Genomic DNA, 9,783 nt, shown 5'->3' on the forward strand with positions numbered 1-9,783 from the left:
CCGTGTCATGTTGCAGAATACACCTGGGGGTGGGAACCTGTCCTGATGGACTCTAAGTGTGCCGATCTCTTGTTTACTACACTGGAAAAAAAAGGACAGGGTGGATTGAAAGAGCTCCCAAACTCAGGCTAGTTTGGAAATGTGAAGCCTCTCTCTTTGCCTGCTGCTTCCTGAACACGAGCAGGTGCAGCAGGAGTGTAAGGCATGGCATTATAGACTGCCCTGTGCCCCTCCTCATTCACCCTTCGGCATCCCAAGACCTGCCAGAATAAGAAAAAACTTTAATTTTTTTTTAAAAAAAATTTCAAAGCCAGTCTTAAATTCCTATAATCGCTAGTTAGAGCTCCTCACGCGCAGATCTAAGGGCATGAGCTCAGTGCTTGCAGTGCCCTGGGCAGATTTATAAGTTGCTTCTTCAGAAAGGGGAGGGCCGAGGTGGAGAGGGAGCTGCCAGACTAGGCTTGCTGTGTTCCACTGTCCTCCACAAAGCCAGGGGGTGGGAGCAGCTGCTTCACTATGACCTGACCAAGCCAGTAATTCTGCAGAGCTCCAGAGCCTTTACAACCACCTCAGTTCTCAGCCCCAGCACTGGCCAACCATAGCTTTCCCAGCCCGAGGCTCCGCTGCACTCTTCACCAACACTGGGGTGCTCTGGGTTTCGCACCTAGATGCTCCCTCAGTGCTTTGCTTCCTTCACAGAGACTGGATGCATTTTTCCTTAAGCTAGGAGCACTTCTTTCCCATTGAGCCAAAAATTAAAAATGATGACATCTTGCTGACATGATGTCTTTCATCTACAGCACCATGTGTGGCTAAGAAGATCCGCGAAAAGGCTTGTCTCCACAGAAATTTGAGCTGCTTAATTAACTTTGGTTTATAATGAAACTCAGCATTTCTGTAGCAACTCTGAGAGTTTAAACCACTTTGTGTACATTCTATTGTAATTCTCACAACAACCCTGTAAGGTTAGAATCAACCCTGTTCAAGCTGAATACATATATATATATATATATATATATATATATATAATGATGTCATATAGTTAATTATATTAGCCATACCATCATTCCCTGTCATTGGAGGCTCAGGTGGCCTCAGTGGCCAGGAGTACCTTTAGGAGAAACCTCAACAATGGAACCAGAACCCTTAGTCTATCCCGGGGATGAGAGGGAGCCTCTCCCCTTGGGCATATGAAAATTTCAGGGTACCTCAGTAAAGTGTTCTGGATTGAAGTTTCATCTGAAGGTCCAGATGGAAACTGATGGGCCAAAGGACATTCATTTGGTGACCTGGGAGGGGTCACCTTAGTTGATCTGCATCTTGAGGGGACCCTTAACCCTTGTGAGCTTGTCCAGCAGTTGGTTTGAATGATTCAGGACACATACCCAATGGCTATGCCAAAGCATACTGTCATTTGTAATCAATCAAGTTGTGGCCAAATTAATTCCAAGATCTTGTCCTGTTGCTTTAGTTGCTACTATGTTAGTGCCCCTTTCTGGTTCCCAGGGCACACCGTCCATGTGTCCGCCATGGAACCAATTACCTAGAGGGGTGGTGGTCTGTCCCTCACTAGAGATCTTTAGTCAGAGGCTCCTTCCATCATTTGCCAGGGATGCTCTTAACTTTGGATTTCCTGTGCTGAGCAAGGAGTTGGATTAGACCAGGCATGTCCAAAGTCTGCCGGTCGATCTAATCCGGCCCCTGTGGCAGTATATGTCCTGTGATAAAATCCTTTAAAAAGCTCAGGAACTGCAATCCCAAGCTCAACAACTTCACACGCGTTCACTTCATCAAATCTGGCCCTCTTTGAAAAAAGTTTGGGTACCCCTGGATTAGACGGTCTACTACAAGACTCCTTCTGACTCTGTGAGTCTAAGATTCTGAATCCCATGCTTTCAATAGGAGGTTTAAAGGCATGTGCCTAGTGCAAGAGATTGCATTCCGATGCATACCTTACTTCAGATGCCTGTGGGAAACTCGCAAGCAGGACCCAAGCACAGGAGGACTCTCTCCCCATCCCACAGCTGCCAGCAACACCACATTCAATTGTGACTTTAAAAATGCATGTTGCACGGCCACTCCTTCCACCAACCCCCCCCCCCACAGTACCCTTCTGCAAACCAATGTGAATGCCCTTTCATCTTCCAGGGGATCAAGGGAACTCTCTGCTGCCAGAGACAAAATGCAAGGTGGCATTTGGTGTGGCGTGACCTGCATTATACCCTTTTTGTGCCTGTCTTTCCCTAAGATGCCTAACTGCCAGCTTTAGCATGATTAGGCTGAGTTCCAATGGAACATCATGGAACATGTGATTTTCTTTCTACTCACATGATGGCTTGGGGGTCTGATTGAACAGTCTTAGATCTTTCTGAATGCTAATCATGCTGTGGCAAGGCTGGATGAATGCGTTCATGTGATCCTGCCTATACAAGTACTAAATTTACAAACACACCATTTTAGCAATGGAATGGTATTACCTGATCTTGATTCTGCAAGGAATGAATGTGGGGAGAATGTCTAAACTCCTTGGCTAGAAGTCCTAACAGCAAAGCACTGACACATGTACACAACCATAGAAAGTGCTAATACCACCACTGTTCCAACCCCACTCTCACAAAAAATAGCACAAAATCTGGATTCCTAATTAATGCTGGAAACAAAGTCTTATTGGTCCATTATGGCTTCAGGACCAAGATGCACATACCACTTGAGCATTTTTTACAGCCTTTTCCAATTACCGTAAAATGTGAGGTCAGCAGTTGGGTTAGAATGGTTGAGCCACATGTCTAATCCTGGTTTTAGCCTATTTTAAATCTATGTTTATTTGTATTATTGTAATCAGACGCAATAGTTTTATTATTGCATTTTACTAATTGTTGCTGGTGTATTTTAGAGACTGTAAATCACTTTGTTGTATATGAGCCTTTTAAACAAACAAACAAACAATCCCAATATTTAAGGGGCAGACCTTTGCAAACTCAGATGGCCATCTGATATCCTATTTCCTTGGTGAGGTGCCACATGGAAGGGACACTTACAACCCAGGCCATGACAGAAATATGCTTAGGTATTCCTCTGAATAACATGACTTATGTATGCACACTTACTCCCAAGAAAATGTGCATTTTAGGATTGCAGCTGTAAGGCAAGTTCTGGAAAGAACATTATTGCTAAAAGAGGAACGTTGAGCCACATTCCTGGAATAATATGTAAACTGACTGAAATGGAGAGCAATCAGAATTGGTAAGGCATATTTCACAAGGGAGATACAGATATCCTAATTGTTTTGGTGTGCTAAACCCTAGCATGATGCCATCCATGGTCGATGGGCTAAAAGGCAACCGATGAAGACATTATCACTTGAGTGTAGTGAGAATATTTCTGCCCCACCCTATGAAGGAATGAATGCTGCTCAGTGCTATGCTGCGTCCACCCCATAACCAACACCGGGGTTAGAGATGACAGCTTCCTGGCAATTTCTTGTGCCAAATTCCTGTCATAGTTTGGTCCCATTCTGTCCCTCACCTCCAGTGCTGGGCAACAGGAGGGGCAAGTGAAAAGGTCAGAGCAAGGCCAAGCCCAAACTAACAGGCTCGTCTTGGGCAGAAGGTGCAGGTCGGTGCTATTTGCATAAATGATCCTCCATACTGGAAGCAGAAACAGTAGAGAGAAGGGTGGCACTTGGGTTTCAGATCTGCAGGTGGGCTGCGAAATTCCAGAGACCCACAAAGAATGTCAAAGCCATTGGAAAGCGCGTTCTCAACTGAATTCCACTTGGAATTGCAGCAGAGTGAAGAGCCCACCCTGTTCCAGATGGGCAAGAAAGCCGATTGGGTCCAATTTTCACCGCTGCCCAGAGGGAGGGGGAGCAGGCAAGGGGAGAAAGGCTGCTGCTTCTTACCATTATTTTTCTCACATTTGCCGAGCTGATGAGTAAGTGGCAGTGGTGGTGGTGGTGAGGGGAAGCAACAGGAGGGTTTAGGGACTGGCACTAGGGCCCTGAGGCCTTAAGATACTGAGTTCTGTGCCTTCCTCACCCCCAACACCAGCAACAGGGCAGGTGAGCGCGTAAGGAGGGTCAATGATGTATTCAGTTCACTGGAACTTAATATAAAAAGAGCTGGTGGCATTCACAGTACTGTGAGTTTCCTATTTATATTAGGAACTTGCCCTATACCAAGGCAGACCATTGGCCCACCTAGTCCAGTACAGTCTACTCTGATTGGCAGCAGCACTCCAGGGTTTCATCCAATCAGGGGACATTCCCGGCCCTACCTGGAGCTGCCAGGAAGTAAACCTGGGGGTTGGACTAGATGGCCCTTGTGGTCTCTTCCAACTCTATGATTCTATGATTCTTTCATATACAAGGCATCAAAAGAAGATGCTCTGAGCGAATGGCATTTGCCTTCTGTTTCATGGCCTTATCATGCCCAACATTACTGCCTATGCTCTTTTTGTTCAATTACTAAGAAAGCTTATAATAATGACTTGGAGGAACTGGGCATTTAGATGCTGGAAACCAGCAACTGTATAAATAAGACACATTTATAAAGCAGTTTGTATAAATCTATAAGCCAGACAAATTCATAAACCAGTGTAACTATTCTTCCTGAATTTTTGTTGATCTACTCCATCGGTAGGGGTTGCTCTGCTGATTCACACTGCAGAGTTCTAGTCCAAGGGGGTAAAACTTGAGCAACAAGATCCACATGTGTCTAATCACGTTTAGATTGGAGTTCCCAATCAAGTTTAAACTGGGATGCCCCTGACAGCCTGAGGTGCAGGGCTTGGGAGGGAGGGAGGAATCTATAGCACCAAGAGGCACTTGGTGCTGAGAAAGACTCACACTTACAATTACCAGTTACAAGCAACACCTCTGACTTTGAAATATCCATGTACATGATGGGATCCATCCGCGCTTTGGAAAATACAACAAACTCTAAGTGCACAGGAGGACAGGAAAAAGGAGCAGATAGCGAACACCTGAAAAACCTTTCGATTCGAACGATGGCCTTGGGAGAATCTATACTTTATAGTGCAAGGATGCATACCACAAAGAGCTGTCAATGGCGCCACCACATGCCCAAACTAGGCAAGTGCCTACAAGAGGGATATGTTGCAAAGTGATTACAGTACTTTGCGACCCATCCTGCTGAACTCTTGAAAAGCTTTGCTCAGAAATAGGGCTAGATCAGTGTAAAGCAACAAATATTTCCAGATGCAGCAAATTTTGATGTATCCTTCTTGGTCAGAGAAAAGGAGGCTGAAATATTCCTGGAAAAAGAAAATTCCTATACATATTTATATCCCAGATGTTGCAACCTTCATGAGTACTGTTCCTTTAGCTATTACGGCCAGGAATATGTTCTTTGCGATCTTGCAATCATGCTAGAACTGTTACAAAACTCAGTAATAGCTAAGAGGCAAATTGTACATTAGTATGTGCAACAATGCCGCAACTCATTTCAAAAGTTAAACTTCTTTAGGATGGAATTTAGACCAAAAGAGAAGGAGGCCATGTTTAACTCTTTCCCCACTCACTCTTTGTTTACTCCAAATTTTCCCCAAAGGTTTTTGCCTCACATGATTTTGAATGCATGTTTACCATTCTCCCTTGCACAGTTTAGTTCTGAGTTTACGGATGTTGATGAGGCAAACTGGGCCCAGACACCTGATGCATCCTTTACATTCCTTTTCTTGTGTCTAGATTTTGTGGGTTCTCCTATAAACGATTTATGTGCGCATAATCTAGCCTGGGTGTAGGAAAGTGATTGTGATGACCTGGTGGCCAACAAATGGGGCATTTGTCACTGGTCTTAATTTCTAGCTGTGTGATAGTCAAGCTCTGCAGTAATGCAGTGGGACAGCAATAGCAGCTGTTGCTGCTGCGGTACAAACAGCTTCAAGGCAGCAGGACGGAAGGGTGAAAGTGAAGATCTGGTCAAATCTAGAGTTAAGAGATTTCTCCTGAGTTTTAAAGGCAGGATGTGTGAGGATGAATTTAAAAGGCAAATTGAGTCCCCTAACAACACTTCTCAGATAGCATCCTAGGATCAATGACATGATGAGCTGCTCAAGCAGACTACCTTAACCTAGATATAACATCTAATGAAGGCTGGGGGCATCATGTGTTGGAGTGTGCTGTGCAAAAACAACACACTGGTCCAGAAAAAACTCTGGTGCATCTCAAAGGAGACGGTCTCCTGGTCATGGGGATGCATGATATGGGATAGCTCAAAGCTTACATGGGCACATACACTTCAGTTCTTTATTTGGGCTGTGTCAAATAGCCAACTAGGAACCAACTTTCCCCTCATTAATCCACTGATCAGTAAGCCTTCTTCTGAAGGATAGCTCATGAGACTCTTAATCTCAGGGTCGTGGGCTCAAGCACCACATTGGGCAAAAGACTGCTACACTGCGAGGGGTTGGGCTAGATGACCCTCGTGGTCCTTCCCACGCTACATTCTACGAATGTAAGATTTCAGGTGGCATTCACTAAATTTTACCAGAGTAGACCCATTGAAATCAATGGACATGGCCAAGTTAGGTCCATTGATTTCAATGGCTCCACTGAGTCAAACTTAGTTGAATGCCACCCTTTAACTCCTGAGCTGCAGCTACTGATCCTGCCAAATCCATTTGCTGAGTGCCTCTGGGTGTGAAGTGCGATGCGAGGCCAATATCCTAGGGCGTACCATGGGTGTGCGTGGCAGGGCTGCCTTCAGCAGATGCGGCGTCGGGGTGCAAATATCTGCCCAGTACCCCCAAATTACCACGGATAGTGTTGGGGTGGCCGTAGCTGCGCACTGCCAGCCATCTGGGGGGGGGCAATTCTCCCCCAAGCCGCTGCGGGAGAGTGATCCCCACAGAGGCTTCAGAGGCTTGGGAGGGAAGTTGCGTGCCCGCCAGCCATATGGTTGGTGGGGCAAAGCTTCCACCCTACTCTGCGGGGATTACTCTCCTCTTGAGGAAGCTTGGGAGGGAAGCTGCATGCCCACCAGCCTTATGTTTGATGGGGCGCAGCTGGCAGGCATGCCGGGAAAGGGGAGGCCGCCAGCAAAGCTGCACAGTTCCCCCACTTTCTGGGGCACCCCTAAGAGGCTGGCACCCTGACGCAATGCACCACTTAGCCCTATGGGAAAGACGGCTCTGGTGTGCAGTTTACTCCAGCAAGTTCCCTTGTGTGTCACGCTTCCCAGTTAGCTAGGATAACATCCCTCTGAAATGGTGGTATCTTTCTTTCCCAGGGGGTCCAACACAGTATTGCTACTTATAGGCATATCCCACTATCACTCCTGAGGCATTAGGAAAATGGACGTTAGAGCAGCATCTTGGCTTGCTGTGAACATATATCTTGGCTGGGTCCAGGATTTTCCTTTATAGAAGTCCATGCACACTTTCCAAAGTGTTTAGGAGACATGCACAGCAGGTGAGTTATCGCACTCAAGGAAGTCGGAAAACCAGAACTCAAAGTTGAGTCATCTGCCAGATTCTCTGCTCTAAGCACTAGGAAATACTGCCCAATATAGCACTGCTTAGTGGGGATGAGCAAACGTCAGCCCGCTTTGCCAGGTATGCCGTGTAATTCTTTTCAACAGCCAGGCAACCCTCACAAACTCCCAACATTCTCTCCTTGTATAAAAAGCAAAGCCAGGTTCTCTGGATCGCATCCTTGCTTCCATCGTGCAGGACAGTTTCGCGCTCGTTAAACTTTCTGTGCCCAGATAGACAAAGTGTCTTTCACGAGCAGCCTTCCAGCTCCTCTCGTTCAAAGCGAGAGCGCCCGTCCAGCCCTGAGAGGCAAGGAAAAGAGGCGTGCAGAAAGGCAACCCCCAGAATTTCCAAGCCATCTTCCAGTCACCGATCCATGAGCAAGCAAACAACTCTCCCGAGAGAAGACGTGAAACTTCTCAAATGCTGCTTAGACGCCAATCAGCAAATCTCCTTTACCTTGACTCGTTCAGGTTCACCGTACCCGGCAGAGCTGGAAAATGTTTCCCAAAGCTCATTGAACTTCCCAGTTTGCTGGGAACTTCAAGCCGGATCCTGACGGTTCCAGAGCCTAAGTCAGCGTTGAAATGTTTGAAAGACGGATCCCATAGCAGTTTGCAGCAATTACTCAGTATAAATACTCCATTATGCTCCCAAACAATCAGAATCAGCCCAGCAAACAAGCTCTGTCTCCTCTGATCCGTAGCAATCAAGAAGTAAAGCATGCAGAACATCACAATATAAACAGGCTTTGCAGAGGACCACAAGGGGAGTGGGCAGCAGGAGGAGGGGGTGTTAGAGAAAATCGGTTCTTGTCATAATAACTGCCTGCTTTTTTATTTTTTAAAAAGTTATTATTGGTTCCAATTTGCAAGTGGAAACTTTTATTTTCAGCAAAATGTGGCCTTGAAGACACCCAGCGAACAATTCGGTGCTCCCCTGCGCACTTTCTACCACCAAGGAGGGAGAGAAAACCTCAAGGTGTGACAGTTTTGTACTTACAGGTAGGCTGTGAAGGGACTCAAGCCCCCCGGCACGGAAGAAAGAGCCAGCTCCGAGCAGTCCACTGACAGCATGATGCCATCTTCCTCGCAGTGGCACAGCGGAGGGCAAGAGGGGGGCGCAGCGCCTGGTTCCTGAGACGCGATCTGGAGAGCGCCTGGAAGAGACAGGAGAAGCCACACGCAGGGCGACAGCTGCTCCATCCTGACTCCCACGGCAGCAAGCATGCTGTGGGCTGCTGCTGCTGCTGCTTCTCCTCCTTCACCAACACTGCCTCTCTCTGTGCGTCTCTCTCTCCGAGCTCTGCTCTGTTCAGCGCGTGGAGCGAACCGACCCAACACCTCACAGGCAGGAGGAGCACCTTCTGAATCTCCTGCGCTCCTCCTTGGCGCAGCAAAGATGCAGGCAGAGAAGGGAAGGCATTGTTGAATGATCTCGGTTATTGGGTTTCACACGGGCTGGGCTGGGCTGGGCAGGGAGCGAGAGGCTCACATGGGAGGAGTTAAAGAGGAACTTTCTCCGCACTCCCTCCTTCAGGGCTGGCAGGAATTTCATTCAAAAGGAAAGGGGAAAGACCTGTTAGCAGCTCAGGAATTTGTCTGGAAACGTGGTGTTTTTTTAAAGAGAGAGAGAGAAGAAGAAGAGGAGAGATACTGACAGAGCCTAAAACCTCATCAGACAACAGATGCTGGGGGATAGAGGAGTTTTGCGCCCCCCCCCGGCCCCTAAGCTGGCCAAGGGCACTGGAGGACACTGTCCATTTGCCAGTGTTGAATTAAGATTCAGTCGCCAGTCCAGAAGAAGAGACTCTTCCTTCGTCTTAAGCTGCAAAATATCTTGCGTTGGTCCCTCACGGGGCAAAGTGAGTTCTAGCCCACAAGAGAATCTTTGCCTGTAAATGTATTCCTCTTTCAGGTGCCAAGAGACTCTTGATTGCTCTCCCTGTTATAGGGTCATGGTTCTCTGTTAAAGGTGAGTCAGCTGAATCACATCCTGCCGTTATAATGAGAAGTCAGGGTGGGAGGATTTTCTGGCTTAGAAAATGGTGCAACGAACTGATTTCAAACTTAACTGTGTAGAAGAGTTAAGTCTGAGAGTCATCATACCAAATTTGGGCATAGGAAACAAATTATTTTGAATTAAACAGAGGATAAGTGACTTTGTGAAGTTGATGGGTAGTCTTTTTGTTTTTTTTCATCCATAGACCTGGTTAGAGTAATTATTAGGGAAATATCCATCCATTTATACTGCACTTTTTGGGAAATGTTTTTTTGAATTAGGTCAAGG

The 9,783-nt window shown here is 46.7% G+C and overlaps 1 protein-coding gene across 1 annotated transcript in view; it reads right to left on the reverse strand.

The window, feature by feature from the left end:
- The window catches only part of LGR6 (leucine rich repeat containing G protein-coupled receptor 6), a 155,980-nt gene extending 147,040 nt beyond the window's left edge, over window positions 1–8,940 (reverse strand). Inside the window, exon 1 of the mRNA XM_079979072.1 lies at window positions 8,497–8,940. Coding sequence (XP_079835198.1) covers window positions 8,497–8,723 — 227 coding nt within the window. The 5' untranslated portion in view covers window positions 8,724–8,940. The remainder of the gene's footprint in view (window positions 1–8,496) is intronic.
- Window positions 8,941–9,783: the final 843 nt, after the last annotated feature.

This window comes from Podarcis cretensis, assembly GCF_951804945.1.
Source record: "Podarcis cretensis genome assembly, chromosome: 6".
NCBI lineage: Eukaryota > Metazoa > Chordata > Lepidosauria > Squamata > Lacertidae > Podarcis > Podarcis cretensis.